The sequence below is a fragment of the Meleagris gallopavo genome, chromosome 1 (assembly GCF_905368555.1).
Source record: "Meleagris gallopavo chromosome 1, MGAL_WU_HG_1.1, whole genome shotgun sequence".
Taxonomy (NCBI): Eukaryota; Metazoa; Chordata; class Aves; order Galliformes; family Phasianidae; genus Meleagris; species Meleagris gallopavo.
In genome coordinates this window covers 84411982-84438339 of record NC_139404.1, presented here as the reverse complement: position 1 = coordinate 84438339, position 26358 = coordinate 84411982, and the positions used below count along the sequence as shown (strand labels likewise).

At 38.1% G+C, this 26358-nt stretch overlaps 1 protein-coding gene across 16 annotated transcripts in view; it reads right to left on the bottom strand.

Moving 5' to 3' along the window:
• Positions 1 to 26358, bottom strand: part of LOC116217322 (uncharacterized) — a 672500-nt gene that overhangs the window by 579448 nt on the left and 66694 nt on the right. The window contains exon 1 of one of the 16 annotated variants that reach the window (XM_085239055.1): positions 18733 to 18801. The exons of the other annotated variants lie outside the window; for them this stretch is intronic. Coding sequence (XP_085095181.1) covers positions 18733 to 18770 — 38 coding nt within the window. The 5' untranslated portion in view covers positions 18771 to 18801. Of the gene's footprint in view, positions 1 to 18732; positions 18802 to 26358 lie in introns of those variants that run through there. 16 annotated transcript variants of the gene reach the window in all.

The following is a 26358-nucleotide window of genomic DNA, read 5'->3' as shown; positions in this document are numbered from 1 at the left end:
AAGTTTGACTTCTTGCATCACCATGCTGCTCCATAGTTTCTGCTTCAGGACTGCTTGGATGCATTCCTAATAAGTTAAGCACTGTGTTTAAGTTTGGATCTTTGTTATTACTGATCTGTTCTCACATGTTATCTATTGCTTGCTACTGGCATTAGCATGTTGGATGCTTCACAGTAATTCTGTATTTCTTCTTTTCTTGCTCAGAATAATTCTGTCCCAATAGGTCTACCAGGTAAGAAACTAGAAGAAACCTTGCAAAAAGGTTTTTAAGTTTCCAATGGGTGCATAAGAGCTCATTTGAGAAGTACTGCCACTAGCAGAAATGAGGTTGCAGTTACCTCAGGCTTAGAAAGATCAAAAGAAAAATCAAACTCAAGGATCCAAAACAGTACTAATTGAGAGTCAAAGAAATGCCCGGTAAACAAGTTGCATGGAAGTAAGACTGAGGAAGAAACAGACAGTAGACTTGACTTTTTGTCTAAGTGGTGCTGCCAACATGCCCCTCTTTAAGTTTCTCAATCACATTCTCTGTGCTGTGGTTGCCACTTCAGTTCTGTTAAAATATACAAGGTTGAGTATTTTGCAGAAGCACAGGAAAGATTTTTTAGAAAGCAAACCTTATGCTTAGCAGGCACTTATTCAGTATTTACTCTTTGCCACTGAGTAAAAATTCCAAGGGTTTTGAAATTACATTTTTTAAGTTCATTTGTCACTGAAGTTCGACAAGGCACTGCAGATAACTTAATGTTTGTTTACAATTTAACAGTGTCCATTCTTTGTAATTGGAATTTGAAAGAGTAAATGTAACAAATGCAAAGTAAATCTTTCTATTATTACAATTGTCATGCTTCTCTGGATATAACAGTCAGGCAAGACATGGAGTTTTCAAGAATATTTTATTAAGAAAGTAACAATTTCAGCCATAACTTGTAACGTAGAATAGTTGCAGATAACTGTGACCATAAGCATTTGAAATGTGAGAGGTCACCGAGAAGGTAAACTCTCAATTTAGTTTTTAGCAAGACTGGAGAAATAGAAATAGACTGGAGAAAAACATTATTTTGAGTAAGTTAGTTCTCTTCTGATCTAAAGCTTTCATAAACAATAGTTTTATTTTAAAGTTGGTTTCTGAAGTGTTTCATGCTTTCAACATCAACTAAAGACTACAGAATGTCAGTGACCATAGAAAAATAAACATCTGGAAAATGAAAAAAAAAAAAACGCTTTCACCAGAAGACAAAATGTCCTCTTACTTTTCCACTGCTCCTATGGGTTGTTCTTGGAAAATCAGGAGTGATGGTGGTGGGGAGGAAGCACCAGAGAAAAGAAGAAAGAGTAAAAGTTACATATACCCCTTGGACATTTGTGCTAACTACAGTATAAGGAGCATTTATGAATTTCATGCTTATTTTCATTCATTTACCTCTGAACCCCCTCTTTTGGGTCTGAATTATAACTTAAATAAAACCAACAAAATTGATGCCACTTCTACTTCACATCTTATACAGCTTGCAGTTTTCCAGAGAGTATGAATGTTCGCAGAAAGCAAGCTCTCTGTTTATACATAGGGTTATCAAAAATTCTGCGAGTGAATCTCAATCATCTTGGTATAGATGCTCAATGCGTATGCCAGACTACAGAATACATATAGCCTACATTTCTACCCCGAGGGGAGTTAAGCTCATCACATATACAATTTATTGACATCACCAAACTTCTGCACTGATCCTCTAACCCAGGCTGTCTGACCCAGACACTCATGATTTCAGATTTGGAGGTTTCTGTGCTATTCCTCCAGCAATGACTTATTCTCGTGCTTAATTCTCCAAAGATTACTTTTAACAAGGCTTCCTCAGGGAGCCCTCAATAAAACATTTAAACCCACACAATTTATCACAAGTATCTGGCAGGGTCTCAGGGGAAGTTTAGGGTATTTTTTTTCTTTCCTCGCGCTATCAGAAACAACAGCATTTTGCTAATGCAAAACAACCAGTATTTGCTCAGAAACGATCTGTACACCCATCCGTGCAATGAAGGAGCAGAAATGTTGCCTAAATAAGCCAACGCAGCCACAGGAACTAACCACTATTTGAAATGGAGATGGAGATTATAAACGGCGCTTTGCATCATTTCACCATTTCTGCCCACAACGCTTCTAACTCACAAAGAAAAGGCCCTTAAATACATTCAGCTCCTCTTGTGGGAAGGAACAGGATACTGTGTACAATACCCACCTGTATATTTTCCTCCAAACTGTGTATTTGTGTGCCCAGTGGGATGACATTTTTTGATTTAGTTGTCAGCAAATAGAACTTTATATTATGCTCCTGTCTTCTTGCTTTCTTAGCTGGCAGACTGCAGTGAATAAGGGTTACTCTGTCATTTTTTATTTTTATTTTTTAACTGTTTTTTGAATTGAGATATTTTTCACAAAGCCAGGTCCATTTGTTATTCATAGGAAGCGTACTGTTATAAAGTCTGGCATGGCATTTTGGGACCACTGGTCTGAGGGCAAGCATTCACACAGATCTCTGTTTCTAACCCTGGTTCTGTGCCTCTTCAGACACCGAAGATGAGCATGGTGTCACTTCTGAAAGAGTGGGGAGTTGATACAGTGGGTTGATTAAAGGATTGCTGTTCACAATTCTTCATTTTCAGCGGTCATCTCTAGTTGCTAAAAAAGTACCCTGCACAGAATTGAGAGGAGAAAGCACACACTTAAAATGAAAACTATGCATTGAAAACACATAACTCAAATCCTGGTCAGTAAAGCATCCAGGCGTATATTGCTCTGTACCCGTGAATGGATCTGTTGCTATTTCACAACTTGTCAACAGTGCTCCACACAAAGAGGAGACACGGGATGGGCTTCAGAACATCCAGTCCTAATGAATTCTGCAAATACACAGTCCGTCCCCATTTAAAAGCCTCTTAGATGTGAACTTCAGCAATTCAACAGCTATGGCCGATTCAGAGAAAAGTTCAGTTCCTCAAGTTCTTCAGTTTTTCCTTGTAATATATGTATTATCAGGATTGATTTTTAAAGATTTGCCAAGCCCAGTAATTTTCATTTTTGTGCTGTGCATTTTATGAAACACTGAATTTCTGTGGGCCAATGATGTTAGAGGAGAGCAGCTTACTCTACACTTTGCTGTAAATATGAAGGAAAAGTATTTCCTATTTCCTAAACTTGCAAAGCGTAGTTTAAGCAAGATGATTCTGTGGAGACATAGACAATACTTGATATAGGCTGGTATGCTGAGCAATAGGGATCAGTACATTAGTTTAAAGACCAATATATTAGTTTAGCAAAAGGAATCAATGATTGCTAGTTGTAAAACTTTCCATTTCAACTTTGATTGGTGCGTGAACAACCAATGTTTGAAGCCAGCAGTTTCTCTCAATGACTCTGCTTCGCAAGAAGCACTGGAGTCATAATAGACTACTTTTATCTTCACACCCACCAGGTGCAAGGACATCTTCAGATTTCTCATATATTGTTTTGGATTAGAGAGCACTAAGAAAGTTGCTCATTACAGCCTAACAAGCAATAAAAGTTAGCCAAATTGGGGGAAAAAACAGCTTACGGTCTGCCAAAAGTCTCTGTGATGAAGCTGATGATGGAAAAATGGGGAGAAAGTAAGTGGTCAAAGTGCGCACTGCGTACATTCAGAGGGACACTAGCATACATTAATGAGTTCTTGGAAAAAGAATGAATTGGTATGCCAATGTACTGCGTATGTATGTCTTAACTGTTTAAATGTAGAACCTGAACTCTGAAAGAATATGCTCGCTTTTGTCAAGTCGCCCGGTACGTGTCATGAGGAATAAAGCAATGCCACTATCTAACAACACATTGAAGTTAGAGAGTTTTCTTCCTGGATTTTGGATGACATACTCATATAATTTGTAAGGCAGAAATACATCTGTAAATCTGCATATCAACATTTAACCACATGCTCTCAAAAATAAACATTCATTTTTCTAGTACAGTAGTTTTCTTTATTGTCAGCAATGGCTTTGAACAGCTTCACAGTATTTTAAAGTATTTCATAATACTTCATTATGTAGTTTCTTACTTTATATATGACCTTGTAGTTTTCAAACACATTTGCAAGTGCATGTACCTGCACATGTGAAAATATCCTTAAGGTTTTCTAGGGGCATTATCTGTAGAAAAAAAACAAAAAACTGCTCAGAAGTACAGGCTTCAAAATGCCATAAACATCCAGCTTTATCATTTTCTTTCTTGCCCAAGGGTTTCCCTTGAGGTTGATCGAAGCAGTAAAGGTAGCTGAATTTAACAAGAGGTCTAATCAGGCCTTAAAGAAAAGCTTTCAAACAAGGCACCCAGGCCATCAGCGTACAGACCATGCTACCGGTACAAAAGGGGAAGCCCTGCAGGCAGCTCATATTCAACACATCTGTCCTGAGAACAGAGAGGATTTGGGATGAAAATATTTGGAGAGTCTGTTAATCACACATACACAGTGCATAGAAAAAAATCTCCAGATGTAACTGGAAGAATAGTTTGGACTTTATTCAATCATGAGAGTTCCCTTCAGACCATCAGAAACAGATCCAGAAACGTGAATGGAATTAAAAGAGCCTAAGGCATCCCATCAAAATCCGGGGCTGAAGAAAAGAGAAATGTGGGAATAATATGTTTTGATTTGGTCTTCCCCCGGGGTTTCTTTCATCATGTCAGTAATGTGGTGCAAACTGCCCAAAGATCCTTGACCATCATTTTCAGAAAGTCCATAATCTAAGATGGCAAGGAAACAGTGATGTCAAAGCAAAATATGTCCATATATATAATTGTCAAGGTGTACATTTTCAGCACATCAAGAGTAGAAAATTTCAACAAACTGAGTTAGTTTTTATCAGATCTTTGGAAGCCATTCTACAAAAATAATTCTTAGGCTTCAGAGCTTTTCCCATCAATCAATCACAGATGGGGAAAAAAGTAATCAAGAAATACTCTAAAAATGTTAGGAAAGTTCAAATATACCTCAAGTATGTGCCTCTACCTTGCCAGTTTCCTTGTTTTTTTCTTTTTAAATCAAGATGTACTTTTTACACAAATAGCTTTAATTCTTTTGTGTCATTCAGCCCTGACTCTACCACTTGAAATAATAAGAAGATATAAAAGTTTGACTTTTAATCAGCTATCTTTTCCTTGACAGGATACATCAAGAATGTATTCTAGCTTTTTCATTAAATTCCCCAGCTTTCTATTTCCACATGAACTATGCCTTCTGTCTTTCTCCCCCTCGATTATATTCCATTTGCTCTCTTTTCACGCTCTCAAATTTCTTCTTTCCCAGTCTGGCTGACGTACAGTTCCAAGACAGACAAGTGGGACTAGAAGGAGAGCTTTGGATACAAAAAAAAGAGGAGATAGAGTCTCTTCTAAACTGTACAGATATAACTCCCACTGCCAATACAAGCTGGGGGATGAAAGGATTGAGCACAGCCCTGCCGAAAAAGACTTAGAAATACTGATGGCAAGCTGGACACAAGCCAGCAGTATATCCTTGCAGCCCAGAAAGCCAACTGTATCCTGGGCTGCATCAAAGGAAGCATGGCCAGCAGCACAAGGGAGATGATCCTGCCCCTCTGCTCTGCGCTGGTGAGACCTCACTTGGAATACAGCATCCATGTGTGGAGACCTCAGTACAGGAGAAACAAGGACCTGTTGGAGTGTGTCTAGAGAAGGGCCACAGAAAAGATCCACAAAATGGAACACCTCTCCTATGAGAACAGGCTGAAAGAACGGGCTGTTCAGCCCCAGAAAAGAAAAGGCTCTGGAGAGACCTGATAGCAGCCTTTTAATAAAGGGGAGCTGTAAGAGGACAGACTCTTTGGCAGGGTTTATGATGATAGAATAACAGGATTCACACTTAAAGAGGGGAGATTAGGTAAGATATAAGGAAAAAATCTTTTACAGTGAGGGTGGTGAGCCACTGGAATAGGTTGCCTAGTGCTGTAGTTGATGCCCTGCCCCTGAAGACTTTAAAGGTGAGGCTGGATCAGGCCCTAGGCAACCTGATTGAACTGTGGATGTCTCTGTTCATTGCAGAGGAGCTGGACTAGATGGCCCTCAGAGATCCCTTCCAACTCTAAGGATTCTATAATATTGTTCCCTGTCCTAATCATAAAATAAACTCTAGAGTCAGAAAGCAGTTCTTCAGTTACAAATGTAAAAAGATTCCTAAGTCCATGCCCATTTCATACTATACAATAACAGTAACAGTTTTGTAGTTGCATGAGGAAGGCAAAGTTCCTGATGTTTCTGACAACAGCAATCTTCATGTTTCAAAGGCACCTACTGCTGGCACCTGTTCTGGGGAAGAAAATAGAAAAATCTACTGCCCAGGACTAATCACTTCCCCTTCCTTATTATTCATCTCCTCCTCACCTCATCTAGATCTGAATCACTGTGCAGGCAATCTGTCTGCCACAGCAGCACTGATACCACCATCTCAGATACAGTCATTCCAACACTTCATCAGCCTCCTGCTGCGAGGGCTCCCTGCAGATTTCACCACCTCCCACCACGTTGGCTCCACCAGCATCTGAATTCACATCTTACATGTCTGCCAGCAGAGTTGCCCTTCCTGTATCTTGTCACATTGCAAAACTTGACTTCCTACTTACTGCCTTGATTTTTAATTTCATCAAATTAACACAGCCTGCCTCATTAGCATACCATCTTTTACATTTTGGGAGTTAAGTCAGGTCATACATGCACTAGTGTGGAATTATTTCCTGGAATAGAGCAACTTCAACAATTTAAGAGAATCAAAGAACTCATCTTTTTCTTAAAGTATAGATAGCAGAGATGACTAAAGAGTTGTAGGAGATACTGCTACTTACACACGTGTATTTAGTCGATCTCAGACAGACGTGATTTTGTACAGATAGAGTTCGACTGTCCCAATATTTATCTTGACTGATTATAATGAAATCTGACAAGAAATAAGTAGCACCAGAGCCCTCAGACATAACTTCATCACATCAGCAAACAGCTCCTCTCTCACTGGCTCTACCTTCTTACTCATGCAAATAGACCAGCTCCTGTAGGTTACTCCTGAAACACCAAAATTAGGCCCAACATGAGGAAAATTTGCCTCTCTTAAATGGTGATTTGATGCTATCTCACAGGAGCTAACACTCATTTAGTGAACAACAGCTCTATGTCTAATTACAACTCAAAGAAATAACAATGGAATGTTTCCTGCAGAGCTTAAAAATAATAATGCCTTCAGTTTTTACTTATAAGCAATCTATTCATAATCCTATCCCTTGAAGAACATCTCTAAAGGTAAGTAACATGAAAAGAAAAAGATATAAAAGCACAGCATTATCCATAAAAAACAAAAACAAAACAAAAAAACCACAAAGTGCTTGTTTTAAAAGTTTGTTTAAATGCAATGGATACATTACAAAATTATAATTTTTAAAAAAAACTTTTTTTTTTTTTTTTTTTTTTTTTTTTTTTACACATGCCATCAGTTTGCTTCTCTTCTTGAGAATATTGCTGTAACAGCAATCCGTCATTTTACTCCCTCCATCCTTGCTTGCTGCTCTCTGCTCACTATGGTTTGGTTCTGTCTGTCTGTATGCATTGCTCGCTGATGTGTGAGCCTTTGAGAAATGGGGGAACCACGCAAACCACAGAGTACTTGTTTATATCCATGTTTTTTTATTAAGCTTTGCAAACCTGTAAGAGCCCCACACTAAGACTTGTGAATTACAGCAATTGATACGATTTTCTTCCTGTAACAGAAAGACAAGCCAAAGCCTGTAGGAATTTCATGCTGAGTCCTGGCAGATCTACAGAACTTCTATGATAAAATCCTCCATGCAAAATAAAAGCCTAGAGAGCCACCTCAGAAATATTGCAATAGAGTCTGAGAAAGGCATAAGATCTGTACAAAGACCCTTGCCAAAGTCCACAATGGGAAAAAGAGTAAAAGTCTAACCAAACACATTACATCAATATGCTAGAATGCACTGGTAGAAGAGATAAGCCACTTGAAACATTAGAAAGATGTGTTAAGACTTGCCATAAACAAGCAAGTTAATTTAGGCACAAAGAAACATTGGAGAAGGAAGGAGGACAGGGAGGAAGCCTACACCACTAGACTCAAATACTCAAAAATTTTAAATATAGAACTTTGTCTGAACAGATGCACCTTTGGGTTTCACTCATCAGTAGTTATTTCTGAGCTGATATAACTCACAAATTAAACTTTTATTAAATGCATTCAGAACTTTCTATTTTTGCAGATTCCAGGCACTTCAGATTTTCCATAATTGTCATATAAAGAAGCCTCAGTCCTGAAGTACAGCAGGAGAAAAATGTGCACTGTCTGTAGATATATAATATTTTATGTCTGCTCCCTGTTACAACATTTATCTTGGAATTCTGGTGACATGAACAAACCACTTTAGTTTACTTTTGTGGGCTTTTAAGGTCAACGCATTCCTTTGACAAAGGAATACAGATTTGCTAAAGACAATAATTAACAACCAAAACTATGACCTCTCTTTTGCCTTTGAATAAAGTATGGTTACCTGCCACCTTTGAGTGAATGCACTATACCCCTCGTACTACGTGCAGCCAGTATGCCACATATACATCTTCTAAAAATCCATTCTAAAACATCAAGTAATTTTACGTTCAAGAAATTAAACCACATATTGGATCTGCAACCTTGCTCATAGCTACTATTTGACATAGACTACAAATGACTTGATATGTAGAACATATAAAGCACACACAATATTTCACACAAGATGCAAAATAACACTTTTTTTCAAATGATCCTAAAAACACCTGGTTACGAGTACCTAGGATCCTATGCATATCCAGAGCTTTTCACTCTTTTGTGTTTTAGTTATGGCCAAATACCAAATCATTAGGAGTGAAAACCTAAGATCTTTGGGTGGTCCTGCATGGAGCCGGGAGTTGGACTCCATGATCCTCATGGGTCCTTTCCAACTTGGGACATTCTAAGATTCTAGGAATTCTTTTCATATATTCATTCCCCTAAAATATGTAACCCTTGCAGTTTAGTGAGATGTCAGACAGAAATATAAGGCCATACTTCAAAACTCATTTTCTCAAAATGCTTCCAATGCATATTTCAAAAAGGCTGTTGTTAATTTATGTTTGTCAAACAGTGTTTCTCAGAGTATTTTAATCACACCTCAATATATTTCTATATTGTGCATTTAGAAATCAAATACCGTTTTTCAGGTAATTCTTCCTTCTTTCAGATAAAGAGATAAGATTATTTTAGGTTTCTACCTTTTCAAATAGGCTTTCCTAGAGACAGTTTTTCTTCCTTTGTAATTCATGGTTAAAATGGAGCTCTCCACTTAAAAAAAAAAAAAAAAAAAAGAGGAAACTGGAATGAATATTAGGTGAAGTCAGAAATGAAAGATGAGCCTTCACATTGTAAAAGGAACTGAATAGGTCAAATTGTAAAGTAACTAATCCTTCTTATAATTGTCCCCCAGAGCCAGCACGGCTGCAAAAACATGGATCAGCAAACATGGCTTTAGGATCAGAAAACGGAACCAGAAAATCAATACATAATTCATAAGATTTATACATAATGTGCAACAAGCTCATGGAATTCCACTTACTCTATTTGCAAGTCACCAACAAGGCTTACATTTGTAAAATTACTCTTTAAATATAAACTCAATCAATGGGCTTGTTCATAAACTTAATTTTTGAGAAAGGTGGGAAAATGACAAGCAGAAGCAAATACATTATTTTGATCTTGTAGAAATGCCAAAGTGAAAAACGTGGGATCAAATTCTTTCAAACTTCAGAAACGTGCACATCCCCTGGACTACAAAATGGACTACCCAGGACAACAGTATCTGGACAGCCTCCCCGTGCTGTATAGATCTGTCTTAATGACTCTCTAGTAACTGATTTAGCTGCCAACAAGAGGGAGCAGAAGAGATTTTCTATGATGAATATTATTGAGCTATATATGAAACTGATCAAATAATGAAAAAATCATTCACAGATAATTTCATCATCAATTGATTAAAAGAGTTCGAGCTGATTTACTGTTCACATTTTTTTTCTGTTCATCAGTTTTGCTGTTCCTTTCGCTCTCTGAATCATGGATCTTCTATCAATAATGACACAAAACAAAGCAAAATCATTTCCAAACTCTAAAGCTAACATACTATGTAGTAGAAAATGCAGGAGTTTGTGAAATCTGATAAAAATCAACTAATACAAAATCCCACTAGGATACAAAGCCATGGAACTCTTTTCAGTGCATGAGGTAACAGTGTTATACTTTTAAACTCAGCCTCTGTGGATCTAGCATGTGCCCTGGTCTTTGACAAAAAAATGTTCCTAATTTCACAGTGTTCACAGCTACGGCACAAAGAAATGTAAAGACTCTTGCTGAAAACAGTTTTAAGCTCACAAAATGAGGTGCCACATGGCTTCTGCCACAAGAACATATAAAAGTCATTCATGAGTGACTGTCACACCTTATAAGAAAGTGCAAAGCACGACAGACTTCAAAACCAGACAATGAAACAGAGACCAAACATTCAAAATGTTTTTTGCTAGTTAATAGAGACCTTGCATGACCTGATGATGGCAAATATCTTTCAACCAGCTGCTGGATCTACTACTAGTACCACAGGATTTTCAGCAATAAGGTTTTCAACAACTTCAGGAGAAATCTGATTCCAACGATTAGAAAATTTGCCAATTACCGGATTCCTTCAGAGGAACAAGCAGAGGCTTGCAGAGATGATATGCAGGAAGACGGAGCACACAAAAGCACTGTGTAATTCAACAGGTGCTGAGTTCTTAGAAACACAGGAGAAGCTTACTACCCGTTCTGTAGAGGTTCACATCACTCTAAGCCAATCGCATGCTTCAGTTATCAAATTAGGAAAGCAGAAACATGGGAATCTTGTTGGTCTGACAAAAACTGTTTATATGCATACAATAACATAGACAGACAGATATACAGGTAGATCCACCCACATATTCAGAGTAATCTTTTGGTTCAGATCAGCTTTGAAAAAGTCCTGTCTATGTAGCAGTGTTGGTTAGAGACGTGACTTCTGGCAATATTTCTACATCTTGTTTACATGCATTTATAGCAATCTGAGTTTTTGATGGCATAACTGTTTTTGTTTAGCAATCCAACGTAAGTGACTTTAACAGTAGTGGTTTTGGCAGGTATAAAGCGCTCTTTCTACACAGTGCTGACACTGCAGTCATACTGGCAAGTATTTTATTCCGAGCTTATAAAAGACAGTACCAAAGGAGTAGGATGAAAAACTGTATCACAGTAGGGGAAGCTGAAATGGACTCATTTGTGGGGCTAATTCTTTCTATTTTTCTTTTGTGACTTACATTTGATGATAAGATTTCTTTCTGAGGAGTATCTTCTACTCCCTTTCTTTTCTTTAATTCCAGAAGAAAATCACAACCACAAATCTCTGGTATAAAACTTTGAAAGAACATTTTGAAGTTATTCAAAATAAAAGGAAGTTGTTAAAACAGCCAGATTGACAGCTCTAGTTTTCAAAGGTCTTTTTTTTTTTTTTTTTCCCCTTGAACAGACACAGCATCAGCAAATCAAGTTCCTTTGTGTGAGCCTGCAAATGCAAAGACTTTCAGGGACCACTTGGAGGAGTAAAAGGTGCTGCCTGTCTGACAAGAAAAGATCACCACACACATCTGTGTTTTACAGCAGGCACTCTCTCCAGAACACAGCTGGCAAAGGACTACTTAATAACGTGAATAATAAATAGAAGAATAAGACAAGCCCATAGCTGTTTTCAGTACTAAGAGTAGTTGAACTTGGTTCAAGAGCAAGAACAGCATGTCTTCAAGAGCAAAACCACATGTCCCTAATCACAGCAAATACACTTCTGGCTTTGTCTGTTTTGCTTGCACAAAAATATATGAAAGCTAAAGTCATACACATCTCACTATTATAAATCCCCTACCCTTCAGACAACTTAAAAATTTTCAATTGACATTCAGTGATGCAATAAAGTCTCACAAAACACCACTTTTCTGCAGGTTCGAAGCAAAAAAAAAAAAAATTGAAGAAGCAATCAAGCAAGGCATCTGCTAGAAGAGTAGCAACAAAGAACCTAGCAGATATTGAAGATACTGAAAATCTAGACCCTCTCTCAAGTGAGCCCTACAAGGTAGAGAGAACAAAGACACTACTGAAATCAACTGTTTATTCAGATGTTTTTAAATCACAAAAGTTGTGATGATTACATACTATGTTCTCTTCAGAAAATAGTTGGGATTTTTTTTTCCTTTTTCTATTTCCTTTTTACCAAGCGGGTACAAAAAAAACCAAACTCCACTGACTCTTTAATCTGACACATCTGTGTACCTTCAGAAAGCTGAAAAGACTTGTTCAAAAGCTACACAAAGAAAAAGTACACAGCCAATAAACCCAAGCTAAAATCCCATCAGTTTACAATTCGGTTTTGATTTATGATTTTCTAATAGTTGAGGCACTGATACTTTTGCACAGAGATGAATTTCTAGTGGAAACTTGTTCACCACTTGTTTCTAAATATTATATCATCAAGATTTTCACAAAGGAAGTACTTGCCGAAGTTATAGGAGACAATATTTTAATAGTATCTCCTTCTACAATAAAAAAATAAAAACAAAAGCTAGCTTCTATGTTTTCACTCAAAATGTTAATGTCCCACTTTAGAGTTTATATGCCTGCTCTTTTTTGTGCGCCTGAGCTGCAAATGATTTCCATTCTGATGAACAAGGCTGGTCATCAGGGCATTTCTTTATTTATATCCACCTGTAAACCTGTGACACCTGCTGGAGGGAAAAACACAGATTGCTATCAATAAGCCTGTATTTTGCTCCTTTCCTGGCTGTAGCTCTCACCTATCACTTCTTTCTATGCCATAAAGACCTTGTGAAACCCTGTGCAGAAAGAATGGAACATGCATTTTGTATTAGCTAGTAATACCCTCCTATGGCTCCTCTCATTGTTTTTTTCCAGTCTTCCACTGGAAGTGGAAGTGCTCAGCTATTAAAATACAAACCAAAAAATTGCTTCATTAATATCTTTTCTTTTGGTGGTGGTGTTTTTACTTGTTTTTGTTTGTTTGTTTGTTAAATGGAATTTTTCCTTTTGTTCCACACTTTTCAAGAAGTAGGTGCACCTTCATCTTGGAAATATATTGCACCACTTGTCTTTTTTCTCAGCACATTAACTAGGGGCCTACAATCAAATTCCAGCAGATTTGGTATTTAAAATATTTATAGTGCTTTCTCTTGTAAGCAAGGGGAAATGTGTTAATTCCATTCTACTCTGTACCCTTGATAAAGTGTGCATCCAAACACAGTTTGCTGGGACTCTGGCCACACAGATCTGAAAGCTACGATACAGAAATGCTTCAGCCAGGGTGATCCTGACAAGCTACATGCAATGCAGGTAGCCAAACAGCTATCCCTTTGTGCTCTCTCCTTGCCATCCTATCCTCTGAAAATTATCTACAGAATAGTTATAGGTTAACAAGCATTTTGCACAATGCCAGGTGAAGAGAAAATGTTGATCAAAAGATTTAAAAAATATTTTTTAAAGAATAAAAAATGTTCAGAAAGCAGTCAGACCTTTCTGTATCTATTTACTAATATGGTCTTTACCATCCCGAAAAGAAACATTTATATTTTTCTAGCATATCACAAGATCAGAAAAGTAGCAGAATTATTATGAGTGGAAAACAGTAGAGGAAGAGGTGAGAAGGGAATTTTGCTAATATTTTTTCTGTCTTTTTAGACATCTTCAAAGGTAAAAACTTGAATAAACTATGAAGAGAAGGGTACACTGAATCTCCTCTAACAAGAATACATTCAGCTCTTTTGCTATGTAAATATTTTCAGTATCAAACAACATTTCTTCACAGGTGTTTTTATTAGACACTTTTTCAGAAGTAAGACAAACTGTAATTCTTAATTTAGCAACAGAATAGTCAGCTTTGAGATTAAAGCAGTTGCTCTGCTGTCATAAAGGCATGCTTGGCCCTATTTTGCTTATTCAGTTTTTTCTCCACTACACAAAATGGAATTCTGTTTCCATTATGGAACAGATGAGTATAAGGGAAATTCAATTAAAAAAAAAAATCTGCAGTTTGTATCTGTTCCTCAAAACATGGTCTTATCTGTACCAGAAAGAAACGGGGAAAAATCCATGGAAATATAGTTTCCAAAGATCAAAAACTATCTTTGAATGTCATTAAAATTATAAATCTCTCTTGTATTTCATCCTGCTCAGGGAACAGATACTTTTTGTAATATCCATAATCTTTTACGTTGATCTAAAACTCAGAACTAAACTTTCTCCTTTCTAGAAAGAAGGGAATTTGTGGGGAAAAAAAATATGGAGAACATTCAAAGGGAATGAAACAAGAAGAGGGAACATGGGGAGGAAAGTAAAAAAAAAGATTTTTAGCAGTGTGCTCCAAAATCTCCCCCAAAGCAAATTTCTTCATACAGAAGCCTACAAAGTAAAGGAAAACACCCACCTCTTCACTCTGATTTAGTCATTTTTTGCTCCCTTTACAACATCTCAGAACATCAAACAAGCAAATAAAGAGCTCTATCAGTGTAAGGCTGTCTATTCGTCTGCAGTCCGGCACAACTGGAGTGATACAGTCTAGCTCCCTGCTGTTCCTGACATAAGCTAGGAAAGGATAGGAAGGGCTTGTTCACTAAATTTTTTCGTGACTTTGAGGCCAATTGCAGAGATATTTATTAGGCTGGTAGAGAACCACATGCTGTATAACATAAGACAAAGATGGAAACTACAGTTTTGCTAAAACCAAATTGCCCATATTTTTAGTCTGAGGTTGGGCACCTTATATATTCTGGAAGTTAAAATGTGTTTTCCATCTCTGGAGTTAGGAGTAGGTTAGGAGGATTTTAGCTGTTGTCTGGTTTCCTTCTGTGTATAGTTTTTATACTTTTTTTTTTTCTTTTTTAAGAACTGTTACAACAAGAGGTAATATCTGATAGACGAACTTGCGGAAGAAATTTCTTTTAACTACACCCACAACTGCCAAGAGGAAACGTAAAGGCTGATTCCATCTGGCAGGGTCCTCATCAGCTTACTTATAACTTGGTTTATAATTAGCCTTAAGAAGATTTCACAAATTAAGCATAATTTTAACTCCTACCATCTTGAGAACAGAAGGAAGATGGAGTAACATGGGCACCATCTAGCTGTATCAAAATACTTGAGTGCAGCACTCCATCAAAGCTGACCTGCCTCTCCCAACTCCCAGTCTGGGACTGCAGAGAGAGCAGAGCAGAAGCTTCTGCCTATAAATTTTACTTCTCAATGCACAGAGATTTCCCGTATAATTACAGGGACTGCTATTGAATCACAGAATCATACAATGGCTTGGATTGGAATGGATCTCAAAGATTGTTTCTCAGCTCTGAGGCAACAAACAGGACCCAAGGAAATAGCCACAAGTTGTGCCAGAGGAGATTTAGATTAGACACAAGGAAAAACTTTTTCTCTCAGAGAGTGGTCAGGCACTGGAATGGCCTGCCCAGGGAGGTACTGAAGTCTTCATCCCTGGCAGTGTTCAAGAGGCGTTTGGATGAGGAGCTACGAGATATGGTTTAGCTTGTGGTAGCAATAGTAATGGGAGGACAGTTGGATTAGATGATCTTGTAGGTCCTTTCCAACCTTATGATTCTATGATCATCAAGCTCCAACCTCCTGCTACAGGCAGGCCTCAAATGGCTCTGGGGACTGAGCATTCACACCTTCTCTGGGCAGCCTGTATCAGAATCTTACTACCTTCTCAGTGAAAATTTTCCCCCAACATCTAACCTAAATCTCTCCTCTTATAGTTAACATTGTTTCCCCCTTGTTTCATCACTACTTACCCATATAAAAAATTGATTTCCCTCTTGTTTATACACTCCCTTTAAATTCTGGAAGACTGCAGTGAGGTTTTCCCCAAAGCGTTCTCTTCTCCAGACTTAACAAGCCCAACTCCTTCAGCCTGTCTTTGTAGGAGAGGTGCTCTCTGATCATCTTTGTGGCCGTCCTCTGGACCCATTCCAAGAGCTCCACATCTTTCCTGAGCTGAGGGTCCCAGACTTTGATATTACTCCAGACTGGGCCTTACAAGAGCAGAGTAGAGGGGAACAATTGCCTCTCTGTAGACTTGCTGGCCACCCCTCTTATGGTGCAGCCCAGGACACTGTTGGTCTTCTGGATGTAGCATATATTAAAACAAAACACATCCCGCTGACCAGCTGATATTGTAGTTCAGAGTGTAATAGCATAAGAACACATAGCAGCAACAGTTGCTTCAGAGGAAGACTGAAGGAACATCCAAGTGAGCATACAGCAACTTGTAAAAAATAAACATTTCTTATTCTCATCTCAAAACAATTCGACAGAAAGGAAGAAAGCTATCTTGAAGTTGACATTTAGGAGCACTTCTTCCTCTTCTCAAATTTAATATTTCACTATGGTTACATTTATAGGTTTCTACAAGATATGCAGTCTGCCCAAATGTTATAAAAAGAAGTATAAGAAAAATTAAAAAAAAACAAACCATGCAACCAGTTGAAAGAAAAAAAAAAGTGAACAATCTCACAGGATTCTTGATTTCTGTGTTACAAGAGGGGGGAAGAAAAAAAAGAAGTATTGATGAGGTAACATATCATCTTAAAACCAATACTACCCTTGAAGTACTGGTACAATAGTACCCTTGGAGACTGTTGATACAGAATACTGCAGGGAGTTGACAACATACCATCGCTATCTGTACAGAGGTGGTCCTTGAGTCATATAACAGGTGTAGTATCTTGTGGAGTCTACAGACTAAAATGGAACTGGAAGAGAAGCTCAGTTGTCATAAAAAAAAAAAGATAGTTTTGTCATCTGCATCTTCATGCCTCAATTTATATTCTTTCATTTCACAAATACAAGGCTCTCAAGAGACTGGCTGCACAATATCAAATGCAGAATAGTTTTAATCCTCAGATTTGTGGGAATTCAGTTATAAACACTGTTAAACATAGGCCTGCATACTACCTTTTATTTTTATACATACCTTTGCTCTTTGCTACGTAGCGTTTCAAATTAGAATTGCTTTACTTTATCTAAACCAGAAGTAAATTGATGCAATTCAATTTGTATTGCATTTTCTTTGCTTCTGTGCCTCACATTCCTGTACATTTATCCAGGCCTCTAGTGATATTCATAAACATCTAGGGTTTTTCAAAACCATTTCAAGACTACACGTTAGGTTTCTCACCAGATTGCATCTGAAGAAATTGCAGAGCAAAAAGAAGTCTGCAGACTTCTTTTCTCCATCAAACCTTGATTCTTCTCAGCCCCACAACAGGCCACACAACCTCAAAAATGAGTGGAGCCAACACAAAAAAGCATGTCAGCCAGGTAATGACCACTCTATTTTCTAGTTCCTTTTCTCAGTAGCAACTCATATGCAAAGGTTGAGCCAGCAGAACCTGCCAAATCAGTCAATTTTCAGTATAGATAGGATAGTCTTGGAACTCTTAGCATACCCCATCAGCTGCAGTACTCAGTGTGGCAAGATGTAACAAAAATGATACCATGTGGAGCAGGATTTACAATCCTGTTCAGTAAACTCTATAAGCATCTTTACAGCAAGGACGTCTCACCACTCTAGCCAGGCTTGCAAACTCAATTTTAAACACGGAATAACATACAAACCAACAAGACATACAACTCCACAGGTGTCTGTGTGAACTATAGCCATATATCTCAACACTGAAGCCAGAAATTCTCTCCGTTGCTGAAACTATTTACATCCTCTACTTCTACTTAAGTTCTTTTCATGCAAGGCTTTTTACATTTAAAAAAGCCATGTCAGCAAATGTTTGCATTTCGTAAATTATTTTTGCTAACCTCAACAGACATTTGTAGAATGATGACAACAACAGAGCTATGCACTCAAAGAAGCAAATACCTACCTTTTTTTCAGCTAATGCATTTTTAGACTAGTTTAAGATCGCACTAAAAAAAAGTGTAGTCGTTACCTCCTTGTTTACGTAAGAGGCTACTTACTGCAAAAGTCAAGTGTAATTCAAAAACTTTCACTGTAGCAGAAAATATCTAAACATACAAATCCATTCAAGCCCCCCACAGGCCATTATCACTGTCCTAGGAATTAGAGTCTTGCTAAACTTTGACTTCACATCAAACCTGTTTGAACAAATATTTCTATTGACAGGATGAGGGGAAATGGCCTCAAGTTGCACCAGAGGAAGTTTAGGTTGGATATCAGGAAAAACTTATTTACTGAAAGGGTTGTTAAGCACTGGAATAGGGTTCTGAGGGAGGTGGTTGAGTCACCATCCCCAGATTTGTTTAAAAACCATTTGGATGTGGTGCTCAGTGACACGATTTAGCAGGGGGTTGTTAGGGTAGTATGGTTAGGTTGTGGTTGGACTTGATGATCTTTAAGGTCTTTTCCAATCTGTGCAATTCTATGATTTCATGATTCTCTGGTGACAGCTTTCACAAGCTTCTTACATATTTGCAACTTGCAAGCAATCATCAAAACCTTGAAGGGAACTGGGAATGGAGAGAAACTCTATACTCACATTGTTTAGAAAGGTGGATGCAAACAGTGGTACATAAAAAGACAGACTCATACCTTGATAGCTTATCTAATAGAGTCGGGTTCATGCACATAATTCTCCAGGAGGTTGCTCACATTTCCTCTGACACAAAAGGAAAAAAAAACATTAAAATATCCTATTATCACATTAAGCATTAGAATCACTAATTACGGAATAAAAGGAGATGGAAGAAATTCTTCCTCCCCTCTGGTTCTTCACTGTGAGAGTGGAGCCTGCCAGAATTCGAGCATTTGGAAAAAGCTTCCAGAATTTTTCTTCCAGAAAAAAGATTCAGTGGAGCCAGGAGTTAGACTCAATGATCGTTGTAGGTCCTTTCCATCTATAATTCTATCATAGAAACAACCCATCATAGAATCATAGATTATGATATGTTAAGCACTGGAATAGGCTCCCCAGGGAGGTGGTTGAATCACCATCCCTGGATGTGTTTAAAAACCATTTGGATGTGGTGCTCAGGGACAAGATCATAGATTATGATTCTATGATGGGTTATATTCTATGATAGAATCATAGATTATGATTCTATGATGGGTTATATTCTATGATAGAATCATAATCTATGATTCTATGATTACAATAATCATTCATTTTCTTTGCTCTTATTCAGTGTGCATAGAAGTGTGTTTAATATGTGTGAAACAACTAGGGGAAGGAGAGAGAAGAGTCATTCTGAAAAACTTAGTTGTTCGGTTTTTTTTCCCCCATTTGTTTCAGATTGCAGCTCAACATTCAGACTTCGCCCTCCCCAGAAATTAATTTTATAGTACATATAATCAGATAAAGTATTTTTATACAGCGCACACACCTCACAAACCCTACACACTCCCCACTCAATGAACATGCATAACACACAACACGTATGAATAATATATAAAATATAATATGTATTTATATATATGTGTTACATGTGTGTATGTGCATTCCTGTATAAAACAGGAAAAAAGATAAAGGATTAGGACTAAGATACAGCGTGAGGAGAAGGACAAGGGCATAAAGAACATGCACAAGACTGCGCGACATTTAGCTTCTGTTACTTATTTGTTTCTGTCTGTATATAATAAAGATGTAACAATATGTTCCTACTACCTAAATTTTTCCCCTGGTTAACACAAACAGTTAATAGCAGCAGAACAACTGATGTAACAGTTCTGGATTGTTTTTCATATGTCACTTCATAAATATTTATTTCTGTTATCTCTCTATATTGTCAACTGTTTTGTTTTCTAACATGAAATATAATGAGATATTTTTCCACAAAGTCTGTCTTGTGGACAGCACTGTTTATGTAGGAATTCAGCCTACTGAGCAACCCTCAGAAATCACAGAACGCTGCCACGTGCAATGCCCCATGAAAACCCAGCCATTTATTCTCAGATTGAATACCAACAAGGTGCTGCCAAAATATATAGTTTTTTGCTTTAATCTCAACTCCATCTGCCTTCCGCACTCTGTTTCTGGAGCTCAAAAGAGGCAATGAGGAAGTTTGGCATAGGACTGAGAAGAAAGAGAGACAGAGGAGAGCTGAAGATGCCAGCAGATATCCATCAAGGTCCAAACAGTTTTTTTTTTCCCCCTCTCCTAAATGCTCAGCAGCTATTTAAAAAGCAAAACATAAAGCTTGATTTTCCACACAGTCCATATAAAAAAAATATGCCTGTTTAGGTGTGCTGAAATTAGGTATAAAAGGAACTGTCATGAGAGACCTACCATCACAGCAAGGGCAGAAGCAGCGGTAAGGTCTGAGAGCTCTGGGCATATTCATTTCTGCTAACAGCAATGTGCCTGCACCCTAATGGTGGCAGTGCAGCTGCCCTGGTTCCTACGCCTTTGTGTGGGCATGATTGCACCCCAGTGCTCAAACCTCCATCCTTAGCAGAGAGCCCACCACGTGGTAAAGCAGAAGTGGCATTTAGGGCACATCAGGTTGAGGGCCATACCCAAACCTTCTCTAAAACCCAAATAGGGTCAAAGAAACATAGAACACCCTGAGTTAGAAGCACTTGTTAAACTCCATGTGGTTGATGACTGTCCAGCCCTTTAATTTATCAAGAAATGAGTAAGTCACACAGCTACTGTGGCCTCACAGATGTCATGCTCATCCTTTCATTTTGGAGTCTTACCATGGAGAAAATAAATAAAAAAAAAAATCCTGTGCAGTCTTTCACAGATCACTTGACACCCATAATCTTCCCACTCACTTCACAGAGAAGGGTGCCATAAGCAGCCTCCTCATCACCTCCCTACCTTTCAGAACATAAAATATTTATGCTCTATCATAGCAGATGATGAGGGAAGATAGGAACAGGAAAGAATAAGCTCAGGTGCTTGTCTTACTCCTATTAAAGTCAACAGCCACCATGGGAACTGGCATCAATAAAAATCAGGAGAAATGAAAGACAACAATGGTCTCTGATTTGCTTTGAGTAAAGGGAAGTGAAAAGTTAATATCGATCAGGAGCAGTTTGTAGCTTTCCACAGGAAGAAACCAAACTACCCTGAAAATACAGAATGGCAAGAGTCTTAAAGTTTCCCCGTTTGAATGGGGCCTTTTGGACATGAAATTCAGACATTGGCGAATTAAATAAATAGCTACTTTCAGTTGGTAGTGCTAATAATATTGTATCTCCTATCCACTAGCCAATATACAAGGACAATACAATATTTTTTCTAAGCTCAGTAAGTTCAGATAAAGTATATATACAGCCTCACATTTTTCCTACATGAATGAAATAAACACACATTGTGAAAGTATAGTTAGGGCTGAGGAATTTTTTCCATGAATCTAAAATGATCTTGATTCATGGAAGGTCTGCCTGTGCACGTATATTTTGCTCTATATGAGCAGAGATGGAAAAACAGGTTCTTCATGCACTGAGAGCTTTTATATCACCCACATACCAATTTGTTTTTCCATTTTTTTTTCTTTTAGTATTTATGAGAATTTTGGCAAAGGGCTTTACTAATAGATAAAATTATATCATTTTCATTTCAGCAAATGCAAAGCTTTAATTTGTACAAAAACTCTGGTTTTCCCATTAGACTCCTATAACGAAAAAGAGTTGTAATGCCATACACACATACAAAATCATCTGTATGAACATCTGAAAAAAAAATTCAAAATATCCAGGAAAAATGTTACTAGAGTTTTGCTGTAAAAGCTATCAATATTAATATTCTAGTTTTAATTTACTCCACTTAATGCATTTAAATTTATTAACATCAGGCCATCTGTTGGCTGTGGTGTTTGGCTCTGCATACATGAATCAGTTCACAATGAAAAGTTACGTTCTGGTAAATTAGAAAGGTGAAGGAGGGTGCACATAACTAATAGAAAAAAATGATACAAGCACAAATCCAATACATCGTAGTACAGCAGCAGCAGCACAAAAACATTCCACCATATGTTTCAAGTGGTGGCTAAGCCTTATGCAGAAGGCCTTGATGTTGCAACTGTAATTGAGAACATCAGTTCTTCCAGGGTAAGAAACTTGTTTTCACTGATACTGCTTGATTTCTAGCCTCTACAATGGAAGAACATTGCATTCCACAAATTCATTTTGGTGAATGTTGTGGAAGATTTATTCGCAAGACAGAGGCCTCATCACTGTTTCATGTTTTTGGAATGGTATCCTTTTAAGTTGAAAGGCAAATGTTTTGCAGGTTTTTTAATTCAGAAGCCATCTGTACTCTCTTTTCATCAGTGCAAGTGGAAGAGTTGCTTAAGAATCAGATGGATCCTGAACATTTTGGCAAACAACTGGAAAGTTCAAAACTATCCAAAATAAACACAAAATAAGGCCTTCTTGTTGTTGAAACAACAGCACAACATATAGTAAAAACTGACTGAGAAGTGTGACAGATAAACAAAAGGCAGAAGTGTAGAAAAGAAAACATACACTTGGAGTAGGTGGCTACTCTTCCCATTTTGACTTCCTTCTGTAGCAGACCAAAAGACACTTCATCTGTGATATGCCTAGAATTGTAGTAAACACTTGCAAGATAAGACCACAGCAATAACAAGAGGCTAATAGCTGAAGTCCTGGTCAGCAGAGAGAGCTCTGCTTTACTCTTGCCAGAACTCCCCTGCTGAAGAGGAGGTGTTTACTGCAGAGTTTCGACTGCAAAGTTGTTGACGGTGAACTTATTAATGACAAACTTTTGGATAGTGAACCCCGTAAGCCTTGCTGGCATAAAAAAGAGTGTCTAAGAGAAGCCTTGGGAGAACTTTCAGACTTTGGAATCTTAAGAAATTTGGAAATTCTGGACAAGCACTGTCCCAGACTGAAGAACTCCACTGTTGGCTGGATCAACGCTGGAACCCAGAGCTGTGACCTCTTTTATTGTCCATCTATTTTACCTCTATACAGCCCTCCCACACCCCTCCATTCATCTCTTTTTTCTTTCTTCTTCCCTTCTAAAGTTATTAAGTAACACAGGCCTTATTTCAATTCCTTATGAAGTTGTATATTTTCACTGCACAGCTTAGACAACTGTAAGAGTGCTGATATTCTTGAGATAATTGTAGTATAGAGATTCTCATTAAAACTGATGATTGTGTTTGGACCTTGAATGTCAGTTTCACCTTAATCTAACCAGGTGGGTTTGCAAACCTGGACACTCCTCCTTCCCTTCATGGGCAGGATGTGGCACTTTCACCTACCTACCTGCAGTCTTCAGAGGAGCAGAATACCACAAAACATACAGCTCTAAAGCTCCTCTCTGCTGACTTTACCACTTGGAGATCCCTGAAGAAATCAAGCTGCACAGAAGCAGCCTGTAGTACTTTAAGTATCAGGAGCAGAAGTGAGGAAATGAATACACAGGTAGGTCAAGACTAATATTATTCACACAAAAAAAGGATCCAGAATCATTGTTACAATCAAAAGCAATAGAGCATCTAAATACTTTCAGGAATTTAGACATAAATTTACATTCACATGCTGAAATCAGAAGCAGCCTCATTTCCCAGAAATTGCCAAGTACGCAACCCACAGCATTACTCAAGTAAAGAGGGGCCTACTTCATTCTTTTGGCTGTAGGAAAACACTTAAAAGCCAGACATATATGTGGAGAGTTCAAACAGGCAGAACACCTGTTTGCAAAGTTTGAGGTGTCCCACATAAGATACATAAAGGCCTCACAGTGACTCCTTTATCTGTCACAGCGCTTTGGAGCCAAGAATGGCTAAGGCCATCCCATCACCCCAACCAAGAGCAGGACCAAGGAGGGCTATCAAGCACCTCCCCATGAGACAGGCCAAGTATAGGTTGTAGACTTAGGAACAGGCTCAGCTCAGCAGGGCCCAAAACCAAGCAGGGCTGTGGAGAGCTGGAGATCAGCCCTGTTAAAGCCTTGCTGGGGTAGGAACTGATGGCTACAAAGGTGACACTGGATCCTGGGCCCTGGGAAGGGTGGAGGAGGCATCAGCCAAGGGAGCAAAGGCAGTCAGAACTGATGGGACCCACAGGGCCTGGATGTTTCACTTGGTTGCGCACCTAATGGTTTTCAGGTTTTCATTTTTGAAGTTCAGAAGATAAGAAGGTAGGTGCTTTTGAATCAGATCATTAAGCAGCCTCACTATGGGGTCCCTTCCGGAAGAAATCAAACTGGTACACAGCAGCATCACATCAAACGTGCTGCAGCTGCAAATGACCAATGAGTGCGTGGAGGCAGACTGTAGGCAGTCTGCAGTAAACAACCCTTCTCAGACACTAGGGCACAATGCTGACTCATCACCAGTCTGTTGTCCTCCAGGACACCCAGGTCCTTCCCTGTAGAATTCCACTCCAGCAGGCCAGCCCCTGGCCTGTAGTGATGTCTGCATCCTGTTTGTTGAGGCTGCCGCAAAGAACCCACAGTAAGCCTTGTGCAGTGCTCATCCTTCTCTTTCCTTTCGGTTCCCATCTAAGCAATGTGTTCTAATTTTACAACTCCTTGACAGGTGGGAAAAGCCTGAATTAAAGTCTGTAAAGATCTGTAGCTAATGCTTGTGATACTAAAGACAAAAAAACCTACTGGCTACATATGTTATGCTTGTATTTTCCACAGCTGAAAAAAAGAAGTTAGTCTTACTTAAGGAACTTGGCCATATTGTGCATGTACACAAATTTCATTTTTTTTTCCTTCAAATTAAAGATCTCATTATCTATGCTACTGCATTTCAGTCATAAATGATCCAGGGATAGCTACCATATTGAGACAAGAAGTCCATTATTATTTAGGCACAGAGTCCAATTTTAAAGAGGCCGCTAGACACCAGATGCTACACGGCAAGGATGAGAGAGTCCTCCTTCAGGTCCTCATCACATAAACAGATATGTGGAAAAATTGTGAGATTCAATCCAGTAAAAGGTTAAAAAAAAAAAAAAAGACTGAATGAATGCAAACAACTAAAGCCAGCAAACATTTAGCAAGAAGAAGATCATGACAAAGTCACAGTGCTGGTTCAGGAGCTATGGTCAATACACCCCATAAACCACAGCATTTAAAGGAACGTGTATTTCCTTCTCCATACCCATACGCTCCTCCTTCTCCCAGTGCAAGAAAAAATTAAACACATGTATAACTGTTACAGGTGATTATGGTATTGGCAAATTTTTGACAAGCAAAAGCAGCAACATCCTGGTAAAGTTGTCTTCTTTGTCGTACATTGCAGGGCTTGGGACAAGTAATAACTTCCCACTTCACAAAATCTGAAAAGCCTCACGATATCCTTCTCTGATTCAGCAACAAGTTGTGCTGCAACTTTTTGGTCAGGTTCCAGACCCACCCACAGCACCTTTTAAGATGATTTTTACTCAAAATCAAAACAGCGTTTAAATAGATCCTCGCCATAATTTGGTTTTACCATATCATAAAAATAACTACATTAGGATTTAAGTTAACTGCTAGGATAATCATAACTGCTGCAAACAATCTTCTGCAAGATTAAGTGAGCAAGGAAAATGATCCATACACCTCATTTCTCTGTCACGGCTATCATTTTGTCAACACAAATATATAGGTGCCAATCTAGTAAAACTTCTTGGACACCAACAATTCCATAAGATGTCTAAATGTTGCAAACTGTATGACCCGATTCAACTGCACAAACACTTGTAGAACTTAGACATTTTTTTAATAGACTGCCAACGTACAGACATCAAGACAAAGAAAGCAAAGTACAATGAAAGAAATTCCAAATCACAATTTCTGTATTTCTTTACCTATTAAAAACTCTGTTAAGATATTGCCATTCTGATACCATTATTTAAACATGTAGTATTTGATGAGTTGTTACTCAGAACTCATGCTCTTAGAAGTGTTGTGTCATACTCCAGTTTCATTAAGATGAGATTACAACTCCAGATCTTGTGGCTGCAAACAAAACCAGGAGGACTGGATAAGAGTGTAAAATAGAAGAGAAACAAATGTTGCTGCTTGTCTTTGTGGCTTTCCTAATTTACATTAGTAATTTTACATGATTTTTAGTGGCAAAATGTTGAATGTTTGGTAAATAATTACATTTATATGTTAAAAAATATCCTAAAAAGGGAACTAGGCATAGATTTTAATGAAAAAACAAGATGATTTTGAATCATGTGCATGTATGTACACATATACACACATGTAGATCGCTCCAAAAGTATTGCCTCCTCTTT